Raw genomic sequence first — 27,408 nt, forward strand, 5'->3', positions numbered from 1 at the left:
TAACGACGTTTAGACACAGAGCCCTGGGTCGACAGGGAACATGTCATAGTCATTCCTGGTTTTGACGTTGAAGTCATCCCCTTCGATGTAGTTTCTGGGCCTTTGTTCAACTGGGGAGCCCCCTAGAGGCCGATGCATGGGTTGTGGAGCAGGAACATCTCTCTCCATGTCCCACCCGCAGCCTGTTGTCTTCTCTGCTCCAGGCCTTGAAGGCGCATCTTCTCCCTGTCACACAGGGTTCCCTGGAGAAGAATTTACAGATGATACAGGAGTCAGGAACATGAGATGTAGGAAGACAGAGTATACAAACTCTGAGTCCCCGACTTGGCCTTTTTCCTGCCACATTCTGGGCACTTATCAAACAAAGATGGCATTTTGACAAGAAAAATTTGGGCTAACTGCCCCAAAAAGACAGCAAAAGGAAGGTCGGCCCAAGACGTCGAGTGAAACACTCAAGCTAACAAAAAAGAAAGCGCAATAATTTGAATATATGCCACAAAAGGTAGAGCTCAATGCTCCAGGGTCCTGCTAGCAGGAGCCGGAAAAAAGAACTGAAAGTAACTGGCCTTTGGGCGTGCATAATGGGAAACAGAGGGTCTCTGGAGGGTTTCTTAAAGGCATGGTATCCATTTACAGACACATAATGGCAGCCTATGTCCAACCCTTCCTCTTGATCATGAAAAAGGGATGCTTGTGAAGGGGAGTTTCTCTGTGTGTGAAACGTAGCAAAATGATTACATTTAATTGTTATCTGGCTATCTTTTTCACTTCAGGAAGAAGTACTGGCCAGTGTAGCCTTGTCTGTTTCAGGCTGCATTATTTGTCTTTTATTTTCTCTTAAGTGTCTACGCAGGATTGCAGAAGAGGACAACTTCAGAGACTATTTCTATTGAAGTTCCCCGGGGTCCACGCACATGGGTGGGACTATTCACATGATTAAGTCTATACACAGAGATCCCCTACAACAGAACTCTGGCTTCTCTGCACATTAGGAAAATCATACACACCTAAGCCTTTCTGTTCTCACACTCCCGTTTAAGCACATTTCAATTTAGTCCTCAGTTGCACTGAGAAAGAACACAGAAAAAGGGCTTAATATAGTCATACAGAATCATTGCATGACCCAATCCAGTAACCACTGAAGTTAGAAAGGGCCAAGAGTAGGTACCTTTTCAAACACTCATCCCTTTTTATTGCAGAAGCCCATTACAGCCTGGGAAGAGGGACCATGAAACCTCCATATTAGCAAACAATACATTCACAGAAGTTCACAATTGTTAGACTGCCAGGAAAACAAAGTCTTCTAATTGGGCTTCCTATCAATACAGGCTCCAGACACTGGCTGAACCTGACCACCGAAACATTGAAGAATTGACATCAAAAATAAAACTTAAGTTGGACAGGTTTTAAACACAGCCCATAGTTTAGGTTTTCGTTTAATTGTATATGGAATTTTGGTTTTTAACAAGTGGACTTTAGATTAGGATAGATAAAATTATTTTTGCCCATGCGCAATGTTGTCCTAAGGAGGAGTCACCTATCTCGTGACTTCCAAAGAACTTTTCAGGACAACAAACTGCAAACATCCGGGCCCAACACTAGGTGGCGATCTATGCACAGTATGCAATCTGCAGCTCATATGCCTCGAACATTATTTTTTTGAACCAGGTCTTGAAAATGTGTTGGTGGTATCTGGCAATGAAGCTTCGACGAAAGAACCTTGGGAATCCTTCCACTATTCTACTGTGAAACATTCCACCACTCACATTATAGAACCAGCTGGTATGGACCATGTGCGGCGCAAGGACATCTACCAACTGTGAAGGATGCATCTAGAAGCAAGTTTGAAGTATTTTCTCCAAGTCTTTTTAGACTGCTGTATTTTTAGTTCTCCATCAAGAGATCACCATTTCCAAATATTTAAAGTAAATTAAAAAAAAGTCTTTACAATGCCTACCTAAGGCAAACTTAAAAAATATTTTATATAGAACCAAAAGGAACAGGTAACTGGTTAACAAAACCCTCTAGCTTACGTCCTATATCAGGACTACTTGCTCCTTACTACTGTGATATTCTTGGGTTGTCGAGAGAGGGCCATTATGAGCATTCCTGCCCACCAACATGTCCACAGGCTTCTACAGTTCCTTTTGTTCTAGTGAAGAACTGTCAGTACAGTCCACTATGACAATGCACCACACTCTGGGGCAACTTTGCATTTTTCAACTGGACACCTTCCTGGATCACTCTACCTTAGGGGCTCTCGACACATCCTCCACCAACACAAATACAAACTATGCAACTCATGGAAGGCTCGATAGCTCTGGATATGCACATCGGACCAACAGAGAAAACCTTCCTTGCTTGCAAATTTAACCTGGGCACTGCTTAGGCAGGCACAATGATCTTCATGATGCCCCCACTTCACACCCCAATTCGCCCCATCAGAAGGCATAGTAACTGTGTACAAGTCTCTTGCTTTATTGATTACTTTACAATCTGCGCAGGGTGTATTAAAAAGCACGACGGAGGTAGCTGTGTCGTTTCTTCAGTTTGATTTTTACAGGTCTCATTTTTTTCTTCTTTCCAAGAGAAAAAATGTCTCAAGTGCTGATTCCCACATTTGGAAGAAAGAAAAACACTAAAAACTTTGCGTTTTAAACGGATAGTTAGTCTGGGTAACTGGTGGTCTCCTCTTTATATCCGAAACTGAGAACTGTACATTAAACCCTAAGAGCCGGGACAGGAGAACTGGCCTTGAGACCTCCCCGTCGCCTCTCCACCTGCAAGGGCCAGCTTCTGCCACTGGACATGTGAACTATGTACAAACGTTCCGTGGCCCACATCTTCGTCATTTCAGTTCACTGTTAATTATAAAAAAAAAAAAAAAAAAAAAAAAACTGAAGGTTGCAGTTTCTTGGTCTCTGCACAGGGGCAACTTCACGCCCTCACTCTTTATGGAACCAATAGCCGAGAGGGAAAACTGGGAGTTCGGTGGCAAGGGCACACCTTCCACTCCACCTTTGCCGGAGGGCCTCCTTGGTTTTTATCCAGTAGGAATGTGTCGCCGAGCGGCGGATGCGTTCGGACCTTCAGTCGGCGTAACTAGCAGGAAGAATCCAGGATCATCACTGCTGCGTTATTGCCTGCTGGTTGAGGGAAAAAAAAAAAAAAAAAAAGAGTTAGATACACTGTGAATCCTAAACTAAAGCTGCATGATTGACGTGGCAAATTTTAGTAGTTTGATTACAATGCAGCAAGATACACACATATATATACAAACATATATATACACACACACACACACAGTTACATTATGAGCTACACTAAAGGTGATGGGAAGAATGCTTGTAATTTGTCTTACCACTGCAATCGCCTGAGGTAGTATCCCAACCCATTGTTCTTTTGCTCACCATGCCACCTCTGTTTCGACCTAGCCATTTCCAAATTCTAGATGATATTCCTTCCTCTCCACATATGCCCAGGCCTATATTCGGGGAATGCAGAACCTGGAGTACTAAATCCAGTTCTGCATGTTTTCTTAGATTCCAGATCGGTCTGTTCCCACACCAAATTACAAAACAAAAAAACAACTAACAACAACAAAGATTTGTAATCTGCGAGGATGTGTCAACCCCCTTCCCTGCCATCACCCACACCGCCTGCCAGAGTTTGGCTGTGCCAAACTGGGAGTGGTGTTTAGAGAGCAATAATCACAACATCACTGTTCCGCAGATACTTTGACTCTCCTGGAACAGATAGTTTCATCTGATATTTAGTAGCTCCATGTTTATCAGGGCCTTCCATCATCCATCCTATGAAGATGTGGAAAATCCCTTTCTACCATCCAGATGGATTGCAAAAGTAGCTCAACACAAGAGCCTTTTTTGATCATTGTGGGAATGCAACAGGTTGGATAGCGTATTGTATCAAACAGTGGCACAGCCACTTGCAGCAACGGCTTGAGCGCTTACCTGTGGTGGTGGAGGCGGCGGTGGGGGGGGCTCGCTGCTGCGGTTGGCCAGTCGACTGAGGATGTTCCTCTCAGACATCTGTAGGCGCACTGCTACAGGAGGAATGCGAGCGATGGTAGCAGGTAGCCGGGTCACATCGGCTTTCATGTCGCTCAGAAGCTCCTCCAACTGCTTCAGCACTGAAATAAAAAGAGGCAGGGGTCTTCAGTTACCAAAGCATAGACATAATATCTTTTCAAGAAAAGGCATCCATCACTGGGCGCTTACCAAACTGAAGCAAACAGCAGAGGGGCCATGCCAAAACAGAAGCAAGCCTCACCAATCCTCTTATGGCAGAAAACCATCTGGACCTATCACACTGTCAGCCCAAAAACGAGACCGTAATACTTAAACACACAATGCCGTATGACCCAGGCAGTAGCTCAGAGTGCAACAGAACGTATAGTCTTACCTGTCGGTGTAGTATTGCAACTTCAAGACTTTCTGGATCACTATGCTGTGCATTCATCCGCCATATAGTGGTTGGGTCCGGAATTGCATTTTTTTTCTCATGGCCCATGTGGGCGTCGACATAACACCATTTGGTGTCCTTTGTGACGTGGACGCGCTTCCTCCAGAAGGTCCTACCTTTGGTCGCCTTCTTTGGATTCTTTCTTTGTTTTGTTTTACTTCTCCTCCTAGTCTGTCTCCTTTTTTAATTGTCTACCTCCAGTCTTCTCTTTCTGGCGGAGAGTGGGATCGCTAGTGAATCCAGAAAGTCTTCAAGCTGCAAAACTACACAGACAGGTGAAACTATACGTTTTGCAGCGTGACTCTCTGGATTCACTATGCTGTGCATAGACTTTGTAGCGGTTTGATAGGTGGCTGGAAGAAAGACCTTCTGTCCCACTTGCGCTTCCTTGTTTAATTGAATACCTACACAGTAGTGCTTCGTGAACGTGTGCACTGAGGACCATGTTGCAGCTTGGCAAATGTCTTGAATTTGTGTGTTAGCTAGAAACGCAATTCTAGCTCCTTTCTTCCTTGTTGAGTGAGCATGAGCTGCTCCTTGTAACGGTTGCCCTGCTTGTTTGTGGCAGAATTGTATGGTTTGTGCAATCCACCGTGCAATGGTATTTTTGGTAACTGGTCGTCCAACAAACTGCTGGCAAAAGACACAAAGAATTGCTTTGTCTTCCTGCACTCTTTTGCCCTTTCTATATAGTGCATTACTGCCCTCCTGGCATCCAGTGTGTGAAACACCCTTTCTGTGCTTGGGAAAAAACTTGGTATTTGAATTGTCCGATTGATGTGGACACCACCTTTGGCATGAAATGGGGGTCTGTTCTCATTACAATCCTAACATTGTGTTTTTGTAGTCAGGGCTCTTGTAGTGTTAGCGCTTGTAATTCGCTCACTCTTCGTTGCGATGTGATGTGATAGCTACTAAGAAGGCGGTCTTTAGCATGAGCATGTGCTGCCTTATGAATACACTCAAATTGTGCCTTTCATCAATTGGGTTAGCACTACATTGAGGTTCCATGCTGGAGCTGGCATTCTGTTTGGAGGTGCGATTCTCTTAGCCCCATCTAGAAATCTCTTTACTACTTGGGAGGTGAAGAAACTCTTCCCCGTTTCTCCTCTTGTGTAAGCCACAATAACCGCTAAGTGCACCTTTAGAGGTGTGTAGCTCAGTTTATTTTGTAGAAGATGCGTTAAGTATTTTAGTACCTTTGACTCCTTGGTAATTTTTCTTTGTAGCATCTCCTTAATGCACCATTCAGAGAATCTTTTCCACTTTGCTACGTAGCACTTACTTGTGTCAGGTCTCCTTGCCTCTCCGAGCACCGCCATTGTGCTTGCTGGTAGTTTGAGGTGTGCAAACTCTAGGTCTTCAGGAGCCATGCTGCCAGGCTGAGGCTCTCCGGCTGTGGGTGTAGAACCCTTCCGTTCTGCATTGTAAACAGGTCCTTTCTTGTGGAGAGCCTGTGTGCAGGCGCTAGGGCCATCTCCATGATCTGGGAGAACCAGGTTGGTTTGGCCCACTGAGGTGCTAAATCAGTATTCACGTCATGTTGCTGAATCTGCATTTGTTTAATACCCTGTATAGCAGTGGTATTGATGGAAAAGCAAAGGCAAATGTCCCCGACCAGCTTATCCATATCGCATTGCCTAGAGGCCGTGTGCACGGTTGTCTGGATGCAAAGTTTTGGCATTTTGCAAATAGGTCTATTTGCGGAGTTCCCCATTTGTGGAATATCTTTTGGATTTCTTGTTGATGGATTTCCCATTTGTGTGATGCCGATGCCGACGTCTGAATGCTGAGTCTGTCTGCTTCCAGGTTGTCCTTCCCTGGTAGATGTATTGCTAGCAAGTCTATTTGTCTTGGAATTGCCCAGCTCCACATTCCCTGTGCCAGCACTGATAGTGTCACTGACTGTCTTCCTCTTTGCTTGTTGATGTAGAACATGGTGGTTGTATTGTTCGTTTGGATTAGTACCCTGTGTCCGTACAGTGGTTTCTGAAAGGCTTTTAAGGCTAGGAACACTGTCATTAGCTCTAGGTAGTTGATGTGCTTGATCACATCCTTTTGGGACCACAATCCCCTCACCTGGAGGGTGCTAGTGTGTGCTCCTCACCCCATCTGGGAGGCATCTGTTGTGATGGTCACCGTTGGAGTTGGTTGTGTGAAAGGCTTCCCTTGTGTTATGTTCATTTTGTTCCACCACGCTAATGAAATGCGTTACTTACCTGTAACTGCAGTTATCCAGTATTAGTGTCTTTCATAGATTCACATGCCTGAATCGTTCCCCGTCGTCGAGACGGGAGCCTCCGGTATATAAAAAAGTAATGTCCTAGAGACATACATAGAAAAAAATAGGCCTAAGGATCCCACCTTAGTGTCCTATCCACGTCCTTTTGTAAAAAAGGACCTAAATAGAGTGGCCCAAGGGTCCCACCTTAGTGGCCTATCTGTGTCCTTTTGTGAAAAGGACCAAAGTCAAGAAGCCAACCAATCAGCTACCACCTCCTTCTAGAACCTTCCTGTCAGGAGCCCAGATCTCTCAGATTTTCGTACGCACCAAGCTAGGTAGGCGTAAACTTGTTAGAGAGATAGGTGAGTCCTTCCAGGGGAGGCGGGAGGGTGCATGTGAATCTATGAAAGACACTAATACTGGATAACTGCAGTTACAGGTAAGTAACGCATTTCTTATCCAGTATTTGGGTGTCTTTCATAGATTCACATGCCTGAATCAGAGTAGCAAGCAATATATTATGCACATTTCTGATGGAGAAAAGGGGGTGGTGATGAACAGAGTGTCTGAATTAAGCAGACCACTCTTACCCAGTCCAAAGATCAGGGCTTGATCCATCACCGTTGTTGTAAATTATTTTGTCCACCCTAAGCGTGGAAGGGTATACTCAGATGTGAGTCCCTTGCTCATTGCACCATCAGGATTCAAGCAAGCCGGGCCGAAGACGGCTGAAATGCCAGAAACCGGTCCCCGGAAGCTTGTTTCCTTCCCAGTGTAAGAATTGGCTTTTGTAGTCTGGTCTGCCCTGTTCCCATGATGCACTGGGCCAGGGACAGACTAATTTGCATACAGCCAGGTTCTGAAACTGGGATGGTGCAATGAGCTAAAAAACGGTGTTGGATCTAGCCCTGATCTCTTGACTGGGTGAGAGTATTCTGCTTAATTCAGAGACTCTGTCCATCACCACCCCTTGTTGTAAATTATTTCTGATGGCACAGCATATACTATTCCTTAGATAATACACATCATGCGAGCATGAACCATCATTAGACATCCACAATAAGTATTAGTAGAGAAATGTGCATACCAGAGAAGGATGGAGGGACGGAGGAAGGCTCACCTTACTGAAATATATATATATATATATATATATATATATATATATATATATATATATATATCTGAACACTTCTTGTCCCACTACTGCATCCTTCCTCAGCTCCGTATCCAGGCAGTAGTGCCTAGTGAATGTATGCGGCGACTTCCATGTTGCCGCCCTGTAAATGCCAATGACTGGCGCACCTGCGAAGAGGGCCATAGAAGTGGACATAGCTCTCGTGGAGTGCGCTCTCACTTTGGAATGCAATGGCTGTCCAGCTTGGTCATGACAGAAAGTAATGGCTGCAGAAATCCATCTGGAGATTCTCTGCTTGGTAAGTGGTAGGCCTCTCCTAGGTCTACTGTAAGCTACTAAAAGCTGGTTAGATTTCCTGAATGTTTTCGTTTTGCCAATGTAAAACTTCAAGCATTGTTGAGATCCCTAGCATGCAGCGATCTTTCAGTTGCCATGCTTGGGTTTGGAAAGAAGGAACGCAGAACCACAGGTTTATTTAGGCGGAAGTCAGACGGGACTTTTGGGATAAAACTAGGATTGGTTCTCAGGATTACTTTGTCGTTTTTTTAAAACCGTAGAAAAGGATCCTGGATTAAAAAACTGCTGTAGCTCACGGACCCTCCCTGCAGATGTGAGTGCCAGGAGGAGCGCTGTTTTTCACGAGACATACTTCAGGACAGCTCTGTGTACTGGGTCAAACGGATGTTCCATGAGCTAGTCAAGAACCGCATTGAGATGCCAGGCAGGTGGCAACACACTTACTGGCGGGAAAGATCTGTATAATCCTTTTAGAAATTGCTGAATCGACCTGCTTGACCAGAGAGATAGACTCGTTGAAGTTCTTTTATAACGAGATATTGCTGCTAAGTGTAGCTTAATGGAGGAGTGGGCCAGGCCCTACTGTGCCAGATGTAATAGATAAGGTAGATTTGCTCCGGCGAGGCGGAGAAAAGCCGAAAGTTTTGATCTGCACACCAAACACAAAAGCGCTTCTATTTCAGGGAATACGTTTTGGACGTTCCATCTGCCCTTGTTCTGGCAAGAATGTCCCTACAGTCTTGTGGAATATTCAGATTGTGGAACTCTCGGAACTCAGGAGCCCGGTAGCTAATCTGAGAGACTTCATATCCGGATGTTGTACATGATGAGGAGCGATGGATACTGCCGAAGGTGGATCGGCGGCTCCAGGGATAGACGGTGGCGCTCTGAACTAATGTTGCCTCGGCCAAGTTGGGGCTATTAAAAGTAGAGTATAAGGCTCCATCGAAATATTCCTGAGGACTCTAGGAAGCCGCGGGAATGGCGGAAAGGCGTACGCAAAGACGCTTGTGCCATGCGATGGAAAATGCATTCCCTAGAGACCCTGACTGGGGATACCAAACTGCGAAGTGTGGGCATTTGGCGTCCATTCGTGTCGCAAATAGATCGATTTGTGGCGTGTCCCATCTGGAGAAGATCTGGTCGATAAGTTGTTGATCTAGCTCCCCCTTGTGTGACAGTGTTTTCTGCATGCTCAACGCGTCGGCGAGCACATTGTCCGCGCCTGGGACATGTTTCGCCCTTAGGGTTACATTGTGGAGTATGAGCCAATACCAGACGTTTGTGCGACTCGCGAGAGAGTGTCAGCGAGCGTGTCCCTCCCTGTTTGTTGAGGTAGTGCATAGGGATCCAGACATTCCTTAAGATTGGTAAGGAAAGACAGCACTTACAGCAAGAGAAGAGTCTGAAGTATCCCTGATGAAGAATTAGAGAAGTAATCCTTTTCCAAAGTGAAAAAAGTAGGTTTGAAGATATCCTGAGGAGAGCTCAGGTTGGAGACTCCCTAGCACAACGTGCGGTAGAAAATCTGAGAGACTGAGGCTCCAGCAGGGAAGGTTCTAGAGGGAGGTGATAGCTGATTGGCTGGCTCTAAGAGTTTGGTCCTTTTTGCATAAGGACAAGGATAGGCTACTAAGGTGAGGCCCTTAGGCCTATTTTTCTTTATGTATGTCTATAGGACATTACTTTTCTAAATACCGGAGTCGTGGTGTTGTCTGTCCGGACGAGCACCAGGGAATATTTGATTCTTGGCAGGAAAACATGATGGGCGAGGAAGATCGTCCGCAATTCGAACAGATTGATATGTAGTTTCTTCTCCGTAGAAGACCGCTATCCGCTTATCTGTAGCTCTTGCAGAAAAGCTCTCCAGCCTTCCAAGGAGGCACCTGTTGTGGAAATATGAGGAGTAGCCGAAGCAGGAATGACAAGCCTTGAGACAGGTTTTGAGATGACATCCACCATCGAAGGGCTCCGACCATCTGAGGATTCACTTTTATGTGGCCTTCGAATGACCCTGTGCATTGGACCCACTGCTTTGAGAGCGCCTCCTGAAGATTCCTCAATCGTAGGTGACAGTGAGGAATCATGAGGATACACGCTGACATCATCCCCAGGAGGGATTTGAAGAGGCGGACTGTCAAGGCTTTCTTCGAGGCTACTATAGCAGCAAGTGCAAAAGGCTTGTTCATCCTCTCTCTGGATGGGAAAGCTTTTGCCGACCGTGTGTCCAGGGTTGCACCTAGGAAACTGATGTACTGAGAAGGTTGTAGGACCGATTTTTCCTGATGGAGGGTGAGACCCAAGCAATCGAAAAGCTTTAAACAGGCGTTGGATGACCTGGACGCGTCTTTTAAGGATGAAGCCTTGACCAGCCAGTCATTTAGATACAGAAAGACTTGGTGATGGCAGTGTCTGAGATATGCCGCCACCGTGGCACGACATTTCATAAATATGTGCGGTGCAGATTTGGGCCCGAAGGGCAAAACGCAAAACTGCAAGTGTCTGCCCGCTACTGCAAATCTCAAGTACCGTTTTGTGATTCCCGTGAATTGGGATATGGAAGTAAGCGTCCTGTATGTCTACGGACGCTCTAAAAACCTGCTTATACAGTAATCGCAAGACCTCCTGGACCGTTACCATGCAAAATGACTGCTTCTTAGGAATTTGTTGAGGGCCCTGAGGTCCAAGATTGGTCTCCACTTCTTGTCTTTTTTCTGGATCAAAAGAATCAATCAAGGACATTTATAGAGCGCACTACTTACCCAGAGGGTCTCAAGGCGCTTTGGGGGGGGGGGGGGGTGCTGCTACTGCTCGAACAGCCAGGTCTTGAGTTTCTTCCTGAAGGAGAGGTGGTCTTGGGTCAGGCGCAGGGAGGGAGGGAGTCCCAGGTCTTGGCGGCCAGGTGGGAGAAGGACCTTCCTCCTGTTTTCGTTCTTCGGATGCAGGGGACGGCGGCGAGGGCGTGACTGGCTGATCGGAGGTGGCGTTTGGGAGCGTAGAAGTTGATGCGGTTGTTGAGGTAGCTCGGGCCTTGATCGTGTAGGGCTTTGTGTGCGTGGGTGAGGAGACGGAAGGTGATTCTCTTGTTGACGGGGAGCCAGTGCAGGTCTCTCAGATGTCCGGAGATGTGGCTGCGTCGGGGGATGTCGAGGATGAGTCTGGCTGAGGCGTTCTGGATCCGCTGGAGTCTCTTCTGGAGCTTGGCGGTGGTTCCGGCGTAGAGGGCGTTGCCGTAGTCCAGTCGGCTGGTGACGAGGGCCTGGGTGACCGTCTTCCTGGTCTCGGTGGGGATCCACCGGAAGATCTTCCGTAGCATGCGCAGGATGTTGAAGCATGACGAGGAGACGGCGTTGACTTGTCTGGTCATGGAGAGGAAGGAGTCCAGGATGAAGCCCAGGTTGCGTGCGTGGTCTGTCGGTGTGGGTGCGGTGCCCAGGGCGGGGGGCCACCAGGAGTCGTCCCAGGCGGAGGGCGAGGAGCCCAGGATGAGGACTTCCGTCTTGTCTGAGTTCAGTTTCAGGCGGCTGGTCGTCATCCACTCGGCTACATCTTTCATCCCTTCGTGAAGGTTGGCTCTGGAAGCGGCGGGGTCGTTGGTCAGGGAGAGGATCAGCTGGGTGTCATCGGCGTAGGAGATGATGTTCAGGTTGTGTTGGCGTGCGATGGGCGCGAGGGGCTCATGTAGACGTTGAAGAGGGTGGGGCTCAGCGAGGATCCTTGAGGGACGCCGCAGATGACTTCGGTGGCCTCTGACTTGTACGGTGGTAGACGGACTCTCTGTGTTCTTCCGTCGAGGAAGGAGACGATCCATTCCAGTGCCTTCTCCTGAATTCCGACGTTGCTGAGGCGCTGCACTAGGGTGCGGTGGCAGACAGTGTCGAATGCCGCGGAGAGGTCTAGGAGGATGAGGGCCGCTGTTTCTCCGTTGTCCATCAGGGCTCGGATGTCATCGGTGGCAGCGATGAGGGCGGTCTCGGTGCTGTGGTTGGCTCGGAAGCCAGACTGTGAGGGGTCGAGGGATCCATTCGTCTCGAGGAAGGCGGCCAGCTGTTTGTGGACGGTCTTCTCGATGACTTTGGCTGGAAACAGGAGGAGCGAGATGGGGGCGGTAGTTCTTGAGTTCGGTGGGGTCCGCTGTTGGTTTCTTTAGTAGAGCGCTGAGTTCGGCGTGCTTCCAGCTCTCCGGGAAGGTGGCGGTGTCGAAGGAGGTGTTGATGTCCCGCAGGTGGGGTGCGATGACAGCGTCGGCCTTGTTGAAGACGTGGTGAGGGCAGGGGTCGGTCGGAGATCCGGAGTGGATGGAGTTCATCATGCGGACGGTGTCATCGGTGCTGATCGGAGTCCAGGCGCGGAGGGTGGTGGTGGGCGGCGTTGCTGCGGTCGTTGTGTGCGATGGTTGAATGCTGAAGCTGTTGTGTATGTCCGCGATCTTGTTGTGGAAGTAGGAGGCGAGGGAGTTGCAGAGGTCTTGCGATGGGGTGATGTCGTTGTTTCCGGCGTTGAGGTTGGAGCTCTTTCACGATGTTGAAGCGTTCCTTGCAGTTGTGTGCGTTGTTGTCCAATCGGTCCTTGAATGCAGTTTTCTTGGTGGCGCGGATCAGTTGGTGGTGCTTCCGGGTGGCAAGCTTGAGGGTGGTCATGTTGTCCGGTGTTGGTTCCCTTCTCCAGACTCTCGAGGGCTCGGCAGTTCTTCTTGGAGCTCTTGAGTTCGTCGGTGAACCATGGGGCTTTCTTGCTGCCGGGTCTGCTGGGCGGGGTCCTCAGAGGGGCGAGTTCGTCCGCGCAGTTGCTGATCCACTTCGTGAGGTTGTCGGCGGCCTGGCTGGGGTTTGCTGAGCTGGCGGGAGGGTGCTGACTCAGGGAAGCGGCGAGCTGGTCGGCTGTGATCTTGTTCCAGCTTCTTCGGGCCACCTGTTGCTGGTGGGTCGTCGTTCTTCTGAAGGTGAAGTGGACGCAGCTGTGGTCCGTCCAGTGGAGTCCTGTGGCGTGGCTGAAGGCGATGTCTTTGCTGGATGAGAGGACGGCGTCGAGTGTGTGTCCGGCGAGGTGGGTGGGGGTGGTCACCAGCTGCTTGAGTCCCAGGTTTGCGAGGTTTTCCAGCAGGGTGGTGGTGTTGCGGTCGTCGTCGTTCTCCAGGTGGAAGTTGAGGTCCCCGAGGAGGATGTAGTCGGCTGAGGGGAGGGCGAGCGGGCTGATGAAGTCGGCGATGTCCTCGCTGAATTGTGTGCGTGGTCCCGGGGGTCTGTAGATGAGGGTGCCTCTGAGGGTGGTCTTGGGGTTGACGTGGATCTGGAAGTGCAGGTGTTCGGCGGGTGCGATGGTGTCGTCGGTGTTGGTCGTGATGCGGATGGTGTTCCTGTGAATGATGGCGATGCCTCCTCCTGTCTGGTTGACGCGGTCTCTCCGGATGATCTTGTAGCCGTGCGGGATGGCGATGGCGAAGTCGGGCGCTGAGGAGGCGTTCATCCAGGTTTCCGTGAGGAAGGCTACGTCTGGGGCTGTGGTGTCGAGCAGGTTCCAGAGCTCGACGGCGTGTCTGTGGACGGAGCGGGTGTTGAGCAGGATGCACTTCAGGTGGGTGATGCTGGAGTTCGGCTTGGTGGGTGCTGGTGCAGAGCAGGTCCGGGAGCAGGAGAACTTGCAGGACTGGCAGATGAAGGGTCCGTGGGTGCGTCTCGGGGTGGCTCGGTAGCATCCAAGTGGGAATAAAACCCTTATCCCTTCCGAGATGGAGGTACTCTCCCTATAGCTCCTATCTGCAGCATAATCGAGCTCTGTCATAGAAGCAGCCGTAGATTTGTCATTTCCGCTGTCCTTTACCTTGAAAGGACGACCTCCCCAAAAAAAGAGGATTGCTTGCTGTTGGTGCTGTTGGTATTGCGGTATACTCTGGCTTGAAGAGTAGGAAGACTTGTATTGATAATTCCCTCCGTGGGAAGACCGTCCACTTCCTCTATTTCTACTAAAGGACTGGTTCTTATACTGAAGAGTGCCCAAAGCACACAGTGTCTGCTTCGTCAATTTTTTGTGCCCATTAGTAACTGGCTGCCATATGGCATGTGCAAAACCTATGTTTGCACCTCAGGACTGAAAGAGGTTGCCTTTAGCCATCCTTGGAGCCGCAAGACTGCTGCTCCAGCCAACTTGAGGAATCCTGTCATAGCTATATCCATCGCGCAGACTATAGTGTCTGACGCCGATGCTTCACCATCTAGCAGAATCCTTTTTACTTCCTCTTTGGATGAATTTGGCAATTCCGACAGGTACGGGGCTAGGTGTGCCCACAATTGTCCATGATAGCGTCCCAAGAGCGCTAGAGCGTTCACGGCCTTTACCGTGATTGCCGACATTGAGGAAAACCTGTTCCCAATGTTGTCCACTCTTTGCCCTATACTTCTTATCCAACTGGTGATACAGAGGGAGTGTTCTGCATGATCCTTTCCCCTTCTGACTATAGGTAATTGATAATCTGTATTGACCTTACAGCCTTCTTGAGAGGTTCTTTAAAGTCATACAAGAAACCGGCCAGTTCTTGAGAGGTCATTAAGATCTTAAAACGTTGAGCAGCCCTCTCTACCACAGTATAAAAAATTCCAGAATTGGCGGATTTTTCCTTCGTAGATCGCCGTCATAGACTATGCCGTCGAAGACGAGCAGTCCTAGATGAGGCCGTCGTAGACTAGGCCCTCATAGGCGAGAGGCCCTCATAGGCGAGAGGCCCTCATAGGCGAGAGGCCCTCATAGGCGAGAGGCCCTCATAGGCGAGAGGCCCTCATAGGCGAGAGGCCCTCATAGGCGAGAGGCCCTCATAGGCGAGAGGCCCTCATAGGCGAGAGGCCATCATAGGCGAGAGGCCATCATAGGCGAGGCCATCATAGGCGAGGCCATCATAGACGAGGCCATCATAGACGAGGCCATCATAGACGAGGCCATCATAGACGAGGCCATCATAGACGAGGCCATCATCGATTCCGTAGACAGGCCGTCGTAGACGAGCAGTCATAGCGTCGTCGACGCTCTCGTCGTCGTCGCTCTCGTCGTCGTCGCTCTCGTCGTCGACGCTCTCGTCGTACACGAGGCCATCATAGACTAGGCCATCATTGACGAGGCCCTCATCGATTCCGTAGACAGGCAGTCGTAGACGAGCAGTCGTAGACGAGCAGTCATAGCGTCGTCGACACTCTCGTCGTCGACACTCTCGTCGTAGACGAGGCCGTCGTAGACGAGGCCATCGTAGACGAGGCCATCGTAGACGAGGCCATCGTAGACGAGGCCATCGTCGACGCCGTAGACAGGCCGTCGTAGACGAGCAATCGTAGATGAGCCATCGTAGATGAGCCGTCGTAGATGAGGCCATCGTAGACGAAGAGGCTGTATCCCATGATCAGAGGAGGTGATTTTGACGGCTCAGAAGTCTTCTTTTTTATGTGATTTTTTCCCCAAAAGCAAGTCCTTTACTCTCCTTTACCACAGAGTGAGGAGATTTTGAAGGACTGCGCCCAGAAGACCTTTGAGCGGTCTTTTTGAGGGCCTTCTCAGGACGTCCCCCTGAGGAATCAGTCTGAGGAGATTCTCTTCTGAGGTCTCCTAGACGTTGAGGGCAACGCCTCATCACAGTAACTGGAGAATAAATAAAAAACAACCTCCTTTCTGGTCTTAACCATATGAAAAGTCGCCCTTCACGACCTCTCAAAGACTTACTTGAAATAGTGCGACATAACTTCAGTGTGAGAAACAGAGCAGAGCAACTTCTTGGAACAAGAAGCACAGGCTCTAACCTTACCAGACCTTCTTTAAAGAATGTATTTGAAGATAATCCATAGTAGAAAAGCTAAGTTATTTAATGTAGTGAAAATAAACACAGAATCTGAGCAGAGCTCAGAGGAGACTCCCTTAGCACAACGTGCGGTAGAAAATCTGAGAGACCTGGGCTCCTGACAGGAAGGTTCTAGAAGGAGGTGGTAGCTGATTGGTTGGCTTCTTGACTTTGGTCCTTTTCACAAAAGGACACAGATAGGCCACTAAGGTGGGACCCTTGGGCCACTCTATTTAGGTCCTTTTTTACAAAAGGACGTGGATAGGACACTAAGGTGGGATCCTTAGGCCTATTTTTTTCTATATATGTCTCTAGGACATTACTTTTTTATATACCGGAGGCTCCCGTCTCGACGACGGGGAATGATTCAGGCATGTGAATCTATGAAAGACACCCAAATACTGGATAATTGTGCTGTATTGCTTGCGTGACAACCACAAGATCTTCCCAACTCCCTGTTGCCTGTGACCATTGCCGTTGGATCCATTCTTGGAATGGCCTCATGTGTAGGCAGATATTTGGGACCAAATGTATGCATGACGCCATCATTCCCATCAGTTTGCAGACTGTCCTCACTTGCCCCTTGTGGTACAGACGTGTCTCTCCTTCAATATTGCCAAGGTTCTCTTCGCACTTGGAATCACCTTGCTCCGTATGGTGTGGATCTCTGCACCTAAGAATATTTTCAAATGTTCCGGTTCTATTGATAATTTTCCCCAATGGACTGAAAACTCTAGTTGGGCTAATGTTTATATGATTTCTTCCATGTGCTGCTTACACTAGTTGTAGAGTTTGCTTTTACCAGCCAGTCGTCTAGGTACGGGTATACATGTATCCAATGCCTCCTTAAGTGTGCTGCTACTGCTGCCAGGCATTTTGTGAAAACCCTTGGTGCGGATTGGAGTCCGAATGCCAGCACGGTGTACTGGTAGGGAGTCTTGTTGATCATAAACCTTAGTAGATGTTTGTGTTTGCTGTTGATGGGTATGTGCAAGTAAGCATCCTTCAAGTCTATGGTTGCCATGTAATCTCCTTCTTGTAGCTGTGGTATGACCTCTTGGAGTGATGTCATCTTGAACCTTTGAGTTTTTATGAACCTGTTCAAGAATCTTCGATCCAGAATTGGCCGTAAGGTTGCGTTCACTTTGGTAAGAGGAAGTAGGTGGAGTAGACACTGTTGTTCCGTTCCTTGTATGTTACTATCTATATCGCTCTTTTCTTTAGGAGTTCTTGTGCTTCCTGCAGCAAATGTACACGCTCCTTTGCGGAGTGTACTCTGCCTCTTGGTCTTTTGTTTGGAGGTGGTTTTTCTAGATCTATACAGTAACTGTATTGTATGAGGTCTAGTGTCTATTGGTCTGATGTGATCTTTATCCACTCCTGGAGGAAGTGTTTTATCCTGCCTCCTACTGGCGTTGTGTGCTGGAGGAACTGTTGTGGATCTTGATTTGTTCTTGGTCTTGGATTAGTCTCTTTCCACACCCCTAGATATGTTGGCTGGGGGTGCGTTGGTTACTACGGAGTCACTTGGATGTGGGTTGTTGACCCCCCCCCCCCTGTTTCCCCTTCCTCATGCGCGCCCTCAAAAGGATTGTCCTGGGGCTGGTACTGCCAGCTTTGCTGCTGCGGTCCCTGGTTACCTCCTTGATAACCCTGGTGGAAAGTTTGGTGTGGTGCCACAGGTTGGTGGTTCCCCCTACCCGTTGGCCTCCTTGATGGTGTCCCTCTTCTCATACCTCTGAACTGCAGCGCCCTCATGGACCTCGCTGTTTCAGTGTCCTTTTTTGAGTGGATTGTTTTTCATCAACTAGAGTGCCGAAAAGCTGTTCCCTGTTGAAGGGTGTGTTGAGAATGTTGTTCTGAACTTCATTCTTGAAACCAGAGATCCTTAGCTAGACATGCCTCCTCTATTATTCCAAGCATAATCTGCCTGCTTGATGACTCCGCTGTGTCTAGGGCAGACTTCAGAAATGTATTTGCCATGTTCTTTCCCTCTTCTACCAGGTGGCTCACCTTTCTCGGGTATTGCTCTGGCAGGTGTTTTAGGAGTTCGCCCACTTCTTCCCAGTGCTGGTATGCGTGCCTGTTGATGAGCGCATTGGAATTGGCGATGCGCTCTTGGATCGCCGCACTTCTTTCCAACTTCCTGCCTATTAGGTCTATTCTCCTGCTCTGCTTATCTAGAGGTGGTCCTGTGTTTGTGGGTCTATTTGCCCTCTTCCTAGCCGTGGATATGATAATAGAGTCAGCTTGTACTGATTCCCTAATATACATAGGATCCTTTGAAGAAGGTTTAGATTTCTTCTTTATCCTTGGAGTTACTGCTTTACACATAGCAAGTTCCTTGAAGGCCTCCTTCCCCTGATCCAGCACACTTGGGAGCATGGGCAGGAACTGGCTTCTTGTCTGTGATGGCAACAATGTCTCCAAGAGGAATGGCAACAATGTCTCCAAGAGGAATGTCTCCAAGAGGAATGGCAACAATGTCTCCAAGAGGAAGCAAGATTGAGGTTTCTCTTCCTCTAGCTGAACTACATATGTGTCTGCAGCTTTTTTGATGACTTGGTTGTAGATCCCTACGCTGTCCGGCAGCGAAAGCCCCGAAGGATAGGATTCCACACCTTCTTCCAGTGATTCGGTGTCGAGATCCTGCCATTGCAAGTCCTGCGCCTCCGAGGATGTCGAGCCCTTGTAAGTTTGCTGGTCTTCCTCCCCTTCGGCGTCGCCATAGCTCTTCCTCCTGTTCCTCGCCAGGTTCTGGTGTGGTCGGTGGTTGAATTTCCTCAACGCACTTTTCGGCTTGGGGCGTGGTTTAGCAGACTGCTGTACATTTTCATTTAATCGTCGAAGTCTTTCTTGCGTTGCAAGATGCTTGCCATCTCAGCCTCAAGCCTCTTCTTTTCTATCTCGGCCGCATGTTCGGCGTCGGGTGTTTCGGCTTTCCTTTTCACGGTTGTCGACGTTAAAGTCATAGCCGCTTTCAGGCCTTCATTTTTCGACGTCGAAGCATCCCTTTCTGCTTGCTCTTCGACGCCTTTCCTTTATCTTGGGATTTTGCCGTCTGGGAGTCCTTTTCGAAGGAACAGACAGGCTGTTTGTCCTTGGCTGCAGGTGCAGACCGAGTATTTCAACGGCACTACTCCTTTCGAGGACTTTAACTTACTTCTGCGAGAATCAGTGGAATGCTTGGGGTTCGACGACTTACCTCCTTCGACGTTTTCTTTTTGACTGACTGCTACGGCATCCTCCGGTCTTTCGGCGACGTGGTCTTTCTCTCCACTGGAAAGTCCCAAATCTCAAAGCGATGGAGGTATCAATTGCCACTGAATACTGTAGTTTGCTCTTCTTTGCCTCTCTCTTACTCTGAGGGTCTTCGGTGTGAATGCCGCACAGGCGTTGTAGGCCTCGCTTCGATGGTCGAGCGGCAGGCAGCAATTGCAAACTGGATGTTGGTCCTTCTGCGCTTACTTGTGGTGGCAATTTGCGCAGAATTTAAAGGGAGTTTTGTCCATCACGCGCCCAGGGAGCCCCCTGTGTGCGCGCATTCTCCGAAGAAACGACAATGTTTTTGATGTACTTTGTCCTCTTTCGTCATCCTCTGTACGCGACTCTTAATCCGGTATGTTCTCCGGTGATCTTTCAATCTTCTTGTAGATTTTTGTCGATTCTTCTCTCTAAAGTTTTGGAGCTCCTTCACTGTTGATCCAGACCCAACGGCTGAAAAAATAATCTAAAGATGGCGACCAAAAGTGGGAGCTTCCGGAGGAAGCAGGTCAAAGTCACAGAGGACACCAAATGGTGGTAGGTTTATGCCCACCTGGGCCACGAAAAAAAAAAAAATACATTAATTGAAGACCCAACCACTAGTTGGCGGAATAATGCACAGCATAGTGAATCCAGAAAGATTCACACTGCAAAACTGACCTTACCCTTCACCCTACGAAAACAATAATGGGTAGTGGCAGATCAGCAACAAAGCCAAATAACTTTACGCAACAAAGTAGTTGAAAGCAGGAATGTCCAAACTAAAACACTTCACTGCAAGGAAGCAACAACTCTCTGCCCTACTGTGAAAGGCCGCAGTTAATATTCAGTTCACACAGATGGTACAGCACAGTGCTGCCACAACCACGGACACTTAAGAGAACTTCAATCCCATGTGCAGGCAACATGGATCCTGGGTTCCAGTCCTTACCTTTGTGGAGCACTGCATTTGCTGGCTTGTTCCCTGCCATGGATTCTTTGGAGAGGTGCTGGTGGCTTTCTGCCAAGCACTCCACCTCTGAGAACCTGGTATTGAGGGCCATGGATGGATGGGAGGGGTCCTCGGACATGTTCAGGTAGGCAGCCCTCCGCAGCTGCTCCTCAATCACCAGGGCCTGCTCAAGCAGCTATTGCCATTGGAGGGTGAAGAGAAAAAGGAGAAGTGATGGAGGAGGAGGACTCGCTACAGAGGCAGACTTGAAAACTAATGAGGCATGACATCACCACGACAACCGAGAGGAAAAGGCCCACTTACCTTGAACCGACGTGCCAGGAACTTGTTCTTGATTTCCAAGAAATTGCCGCGGTTCATCTCCCCCTTAAAAGGCTCGTTGAGGATTGCATAGCGCGCATCGTTCTGGATATCCTGCCAACGGGCATATCCATGACTAGAGAACAAAGAGTTAAGGATTCACAAGATAGAGCACAAGAGATCACACCACAGTCAGTTACGGGGTAAACTGAAGCCTTGCTCTATTACTCAAAGGTACTTAAGATTCACGTCCAATGGCCTGTAGAACTTAGACACCATAACACGAGAAAGCTTTCCTTGAATAACAAAAATTCCTCGTCAACTTACAGCTCAAATGATAGGTGATCCATTGCAGACATGCAGCTTAGGAAAATAATCCTTTTGAGGCTAAACTTGGAAACTGAGACATTCTGCATGAAATCTAGTGCACATTGCCAAGCACTCATCACTTCAAATTGGATAGCATACCACTAAACGTGCAATGTTCTCAGAACCACTTGCAAATAGATTTGGGCGGCACTGCATACATGCACAGCAAAGGAGCTTCCCCTGAAATAGGGAAATGCAGAAAGGATACTTGATGATACCAGCCAATAGCCAGTAATCATGCCGCCGGTGCCATATTTCATAGGTCTTCTTGGTCACTGTGGCCGCCCGCTCCTCGTTCTGCCACAGCGAATGCAGCTCTATCCAGAGAGAAACAAAGGGGTATCATGTAAGGCTAGTTAAACATGGACCAAGAAAGTAATCTTTATAAAATTTATGGTGTCCACACATGGTACCCTTCTCATGCACATACCTGTGAAGCCACCATCTGCAATGTTGAACATAAATCGTTGTTTGGCTGCAGCGGCAGCTGCTGCAGCCTTCCTCTGCTTTTCCTCAGCCACCTCCTTGGGTGTCTCGCCATTGGGTAGCTTGAGATCCTTGTCCTTCTCCTCCTTCACCTCCACCTTCTCTTCTGAAACACAAACATCTGATGGTCATGCCCCGGTGTGCAGATCTAACCTCATCCCAGAGATGCAAATAGTTTCTGTGCACTGCCTCATCTAGGACAAGCCTTATGGTCCTCTGTTAGACTAAATAAACTACTTGCCCATAGCTAGGGGTTAGCAGCCTGACTAAATTAGGATACATCTCCCACCACCTATTAGGCAGAGTCCTAAACTACTTGCCCGTAGCTAGGGGTTAGCAGCCTGACTAAATTAGGATACATCTCCCACCACCTATTAGGCAGAGTCCTAAAATACAACTTGTTTTTGTTAAACAAACTTTTGGGTCTTGCAAACAATCTAAGGCTGGGCTACAAAAGCCTTGTGGTGTGAACAGTGCTAATCATGCAGCAGACTGTTCCAGTCACTCGTACTTTTGGTACAGTTACTCACAGGTCCATTGTGTACTTGTCAAAGTAATTTCCCGACCAGAGGAAGAGGCCAGTTCTCATGGTATAGTAGACAACCACAGCACATTAGTATGGCAAAGGTCGGTCTCTAAATTGAAATTCAACATTTACCAACACCAAAGTCCCAACCCCTCCAGCATTCCCCCTACCGCTACCAGAGCAATCTTGCAAGGAAGAACGAATAGTTTCTTACCTGTCGGTGTAGTTTTGCAGCTTGAAGATCTTTCTGGATTCACTATGCTGTGCATATTCCGCAATCTGGTGGTTGGGTCCGGAATCGTAGTCTTTTTTTCTCTTTTTTTTTTTTGTCGTAGCCCAGGTGGGCGTCGACGTCCCACCATTTGGTGTACCTTCGGTGACGTCGGCGTGCTTCCGGCGGAAGCTACCACCCTTGGGCGCCATCTTCGGATTCTTTTTTCGGTCTCTTTTTCTTTTTGTCTTTGTAGTGAATCCATGGCTATGTTTGTTAATCGTTTTTCAACGTTAGTATTTCCACGCATCATGTAATTGTTCCAACTTGCTTTCTTTTCCATCTGTTTCCACCCTCTTTTCCAGCCTCATCTTTCTGGCGGAGGCGGGTGGGTTCGCTAGTGAATCCAGAAAGATCTTCAAGCTGCAAAACTACACCGACAGGTAAGAAACTATTCATTTTGCAGCGTGAATCTTTCTGTGCATAGATTTTGTAGCGGTTTTCGTTACTTTTGTGGCGGTTGGGTGGAAGATGAGCGTTTGGTTGTTGAAAATATGTTGAAGCACTTTTTGGCTTAGTGCTTAGTGAAAGTGTGCACTGAAGCCCATGTTGCCGCCAGGCACATGTCCTGAATTGGTGTGTTGGCCAGAAAGGCAATTGCTGCTCCTTTCTTCCTGGTGGAGTGGGCCTGTGCCCCTCCTGTTAGCTCCTGGCCAGCTTGTTTGTGGCAGAATTGAATGGTCTGTGCGATCCATCGAGCTATGGTGTTTTTAGTTACTGGTTTGCCCATGTAACTGTTTGCGAAGGACACGAAGAACGGTTTAGTCTTCCTGTGCTCCTTCGTCCTTTCAATGTAGTGCATCACAGCCCCTCTTGCGTCTAGGGTGTGGAGCGACCTCTCAGCGCTTGTGGTGGGGTTTGGAAGAAGCTAGGGATCTGAAGACTCGGATTCATGTGGAACCTTGACACCACCTTTGGCATGAAGTGAGGGTCAGTTCTCATCACGACCCTGTCACTGCGTATCTGGATGTAGGGTTCCTGCAGTGTGAGAGCCTGCAGCTCACTCACCCTTCGTAGCGAGGTGATTGCTACTAGAAAAGCCGTCTTCATTGTCAACATTTGCAGTGATGCTTTATGGATGGGTTCGAAAGGTGCTTTCATGAGCTCCGTCAGTACCACATTTAAGTTCCAGGCCGGCGGCGGCATTCTTTTAGGCGGCGCTATTCTTTTAGCTCCTTCCAGGAATCTTTTTACGACTTGGGATGTGAAGAAGCTTCTCCCCGTTTCTCCTCTTGTGTATGCCACAATCGCTGCCAGGTGCACCCTCAGCTTTACCAGCCAGTCGTCGAGGTAGGGGTACACGTGTATCCCCCTTCTTAGATGTGCGGCCACTGCTGCGAGGCATTTGGTGAACACCCTTGGTGCGGACTTTAGGCCGAACGCCAGGGTCGTGAATTGGTAGTGATCCTGGTTTACTGTGAACCTTAGCATGTGCTTGTGCTGCCTGTTCATGGGGATGTGCAGGTACGCATCTTTGAGGTCTATTGTAGACAGGAAGTCCCCTGCTTTTATTTGTGGGATGACGCTCTTGTAGGGACGTCATTTTGAATTTTTGAGTTTTGACGTATTTGTTCAGGAACCGTAGGTCCAGGATGGGTCTTAGACTTTCGTCCACTTTTGGCACTAGGAAGTAGTTTGAGTACACTCCCTTGTTCCGTTCTTTGAAAGGAACTCGTTCGATGGCCGTTTTGAGGAGCAGTTCTTGGGCTTCCTCTTGCAGTATTTGCAGCTCTTTCCCCCGAGTGCTGTCTTTTCTTTGGTGGCCTCTTTACTAATTCTATGCATTATCCGTACTGCATGATATTGAGTATCCACTTGTCTATTATTTTTCTCCACTCCTGGAGAAAAAATCGTAATCTTCCTCCTACCGGAGTTACATGTTCCCTTGTGTCTTGTCCGTGTAGCCCGCTCCTCTTTGTTTTCCCGTGCTCCTCCCCCGGAGGGTTTGCGTGGTGGGGCACCTTCTCTCGTCTGAAGTCACTTAGAGGGGGGTTGTTCACCGCCTTTACTTCTTTGGCCTCGTCCGTTTCCTCTTGACCGAAAGGACTGGCCCCTGCTTTGGTAGTTCCAGCCTTGCCTCTGCTGGCCCTGGTTGTCACTCTGTTGCCCCTGGTGGAAACTTTGGTGAGAATCTCCTCGCTGATTTCCACCTCTGCCGTTCGGCCTCCATGTAGGAGTGCCCCTTCTCATCCCTCTGAACTGCAGGGCCCCCATGGACCTTGCCGTCTCGTTGTCTTTCTTCAGTTGGGTGAGCTTATCATCAACTGGTGCTCCGAACAGTTTTTCACCGTTGAAGGGTGTGTTCAGGATGTTGTTCTGAACCTCAGCCTTGAATCCTCAGATCCTGAGCCAGGCTTGCCTTCTTTCTGTGAGGCCTATAGCCATCAGTCTGCTGGATGTTTCTGCCCCATCCAAGGCTGTCTTCAGGCACGAATTGGAGATGCTCTTCCCCTCTTCCACAAGGTGTGATGCCCTCTCACGGTATGGTTCCGGAAGGTGCTTGAGCAACTGTCCCATCTCCTCCCAGTGCAGGTATTGATGCCTATTCAGGAGGGCGTTGGAATTCCCCATCCGCCAGTGCGTTGCGGCGTTCCTCTCAATCTTCCTGCCAGTTAGATCCATCCTCCTGCTTTCCTTGTCAGGTGGGGGTCCAGACGTTGTTGGGACGTTTGCCCTTTTCCTGGCTGTTGCAGCGATTATAGAATCTGCTGTGACGGATCCCTTGATGTAAGCTGGGTCTTGGGAGAAGAATTTGTATTTCTTCTCCGTCCTCGGCGTTACTGATCTGCACGTAGCCGGGTCCTTGAAGGCCTCCTTCCCCTGGTCTGTGATACTCTTGAGCATGGGCAGGAACTGGCTTCTTGTCTGTATGGGGAGCAATGTCTCGAGCAGGAAGTCTGCTTCTGGCTTCTCCTCTTCCATCTTAACCCCATAGGCTGCTGCCGCCTTTCTTACCACCTCATTGTATGCCCCAATGTCATCCGGTGGTGAAGGCCTCGAGGGGTATGTTTCCACCGCCTCCTCTGGGTTTTCGGCCTCGATGTCCTGCCATTCCTGGTCTTGGGCCGTCGAGGAACCTGAGCCGTAGCTTGACTGCTGTTCCCCGTAATCCCCTTCTGTATAGTAGAGGTCTTCCTCCTCTTCGTGCTCCGAAGGATCTGGGGTTTTCGGCGGCTCTTCGACGTCGAACTCTTCGGGCTCCTGTACCTCAGCGACAGTCGTTGCCGGTTTCGAGGGGATCCTGTAGCTTCTCATTTTTTCATTGAAATCCTTCCTTCTCTGAAGGATGTTCTCCATTTCGGCCTCGAGCCTCTCTCTTTATCTCTGCGGCCTGTTCATTGTCGAGAGTTTCGGCAGCGCCGTCGACGAAGCTTTCTTTGGCTCCTTTTCTTTCGACGTTGAAGTTGAAGTCGAGGTTGAAGTCGAAGGCCCTCTTTCGGGTGCTTGCTTCGATGACCTTTGCTTTTCGCTGGTCTTCTGCCGCCGGGAGTCCTTCTCGGAGGATCCTCTGGGCTCTTTTTCGGAGGATGCAGCTTCGGTCGTCGATTTGTTTGACGCCGGTGCTCCTTTCGAGGCTTAGGGCTCAGACTTTCGAGAGTCTGCCTCTGGTTTTCGAGGCCCTGTGGGAGTTATCGGGGTAGTAGACTCTCCTACCTTTTCAGGCGTTTTCTTATCGGTCTCAGCGACCGTGAAGTCATCTGGGCCTTCGGCGATGTTGTCCTCGTCGTCTGTGAAGAGGCCAAGTTCATAAAGCGTCGGGGCTTGGCCCTTGCCCTGCATCGTATGATGAACCGTCCTCTGTCTTTCTCGAACTCTGAGTGTCTTCGGCTTGAAGACGGAGCAGGCGTTGCAGTCTCTGCTCTCGTGGTCGATAGGTAGGCAGAGGTTGCAGACTGGGTGCTGGTCCTTCTGTGCGAACTTGTGGTGGCAGTTCTTGCAGAATTTAAAGGGCGTCTTGTACATCCCTGCGCTCAGGGGGCCCCCTGTGTGTGCATTCCTCGAAGTACGCGAAAAAAAAGACTACGATTCCGGACCCAACCACCAGATTGCGGAATATGCACAGCATAGTGAATCCAGAAAGATTCACGCTGCAAAACTGAAAGTACATACTGTGTAAAGATCACATATCCTTGCTAACAAAGTTACATTACAGATCAATTATGCAAAACAGGTTATTGAAGTCTGTATAGTTCTGTTTCTTTAGGCAGAGCGCTGTTCCTCCTCATAGAGAGACAACACCTGCCCACCTAAAAAGGGCTGTTTTCTTACAAACATTCTAAGCCATCCAGGTCCACCTAGAAAAGAAACTTCCCATGTTTAGACTGTTCTGCAAAATGGCAAAAGGGGAATAGCTGTGGTGCAATCCCCAGTGATCTAGAAAATGGCAACAGTATTTTACCATTCCCGGCTCAGTACTGCAAGTATGGATCGGTACATTACCCGCCAAGGCAGCTTGAAAGAACAAACATCAGCACCTTTCATATAAGAGCTCATAATGGCATAGTTTTTTCTAGGTACAGAGGCACATGCAGTACAAAATGTTTGCAAAGCAGGTTGCGGATCCTAGGGTACAGAGGCTACCTTGGGATGGACATGTGTGCACCTAGGAGGAAGTATAAGTAGTAGGCCAGGTCTGTGAAGCAATAATTACGAAAAATGTAAGCACGCTCAGCAGAATAATTATTAATGATTACTTTGGCATTGCCTAAAAAGGAACCAAGACGACGACTCCGGAACAGGGAGGGGGGTCTTAGTTCGGGTCCCCACAACAATCACTACTTAAGCCACCAAACACCAGAGATAAGAAATAAAAAGGAGGAAACAGTGACTGAACACGATTCATGGTTCTCCAGGACCAAAAAGTCAGCAACTGCAGTTGGATGAGCAGTTGTGCAAAAGTCTCTAGGTAGCTCCAGGACCCAGAAGAGTAATGAAAGGCCATCATTAAAAGAAGCAGCTTGGTAAACAAGATTGCGACCGAGATCTCTGCAAGAGACGCCCTTTTTGCTGCTCCTCTATTATTTTAATGAATTGGGACGACTTTGACCAAAAAATAAATAGATAAATCAAAATATTATCAATTCAATGCAAGTTTTTTCTCAGGTTGTAAGCAAATTCATGTAATTCTAACCGGGATCCCAAGAATGGAAGATCTCGCCAATGTACTAGAAGTTAATGTGGTCTTTCACAGTCTACAGAACACTCAAGGATGGGAGGGTAGCCTTGCCTAAAACAGTAGTAGCAATGTTCAAGGAAAAGAAGAGGATGGTGCCAGATGCTTACACT

The 27,408-nt window shown here is 48.6% G+C and overlaps 1 protein-coding gene across 7 annotated transcripts in view; it reads right to left on the reverse strand.

Annotated features, from left to right (window-relative positions):
* Positions 1-2,454: 2,454 nt before the first annotated feature.
* CHD4 (chromodomain helicase DNA binding protein 4) overlaps positions 2,455-27,408 on the reverse strand; it is an 81,693-nt gene continuing 56,739 nt past the window's right edge. For 4 of the 7 annotated variants that reach the window (XM_078651561.1, XM_078651558.1, XM_078651559.1 and 1 more), the window contains exons 35-40: positions 21,270-21,431; positions 21,048-21,156; positions 20,474-20,606; positions 20,150-20,345; positions 3,972-4,150; positions 2,455-3,146 (exon numbers count right to left, since the gene is read on the reverse strand). In XM_078651561.1, coding sequence (XP_078507687.1) covers positions 3,126-3,146; positions 3,972-4,150; positions 20,150-20,345; positions 20,474-20,606; positions 21,048-21,156; positions 21,270-21,431 — 800 coding nt within the window. In that variant the 3' untranslated portion in view covers positions 2,455-3,125. The remainder of the gene's footprint in view (positions 3,147-3,971; positions 4,151-20,149; positions 20,346-20,473; positions 20,607-21,047; positions 21,157-21,269; positions 21,432-27,408) is intronic. The other 3 variants (XM_078651562.1, XM_078651563.1, XM_078651560.1) reach the window with 1 other exon arrangement.

This window comes from Lissotriton helveticus, chromosome 7 (assembly GCF_964261635.1).
Source record: "Lissotriton helveticus chromosome 7, aLisHel1.1, whole genome shotgun sequence".
NCBI lineage: Eukaryota > Metazoa > Chordata > Amphibia > Caudata > Salamandridae > Lissotriton > Lissotriton helveticus.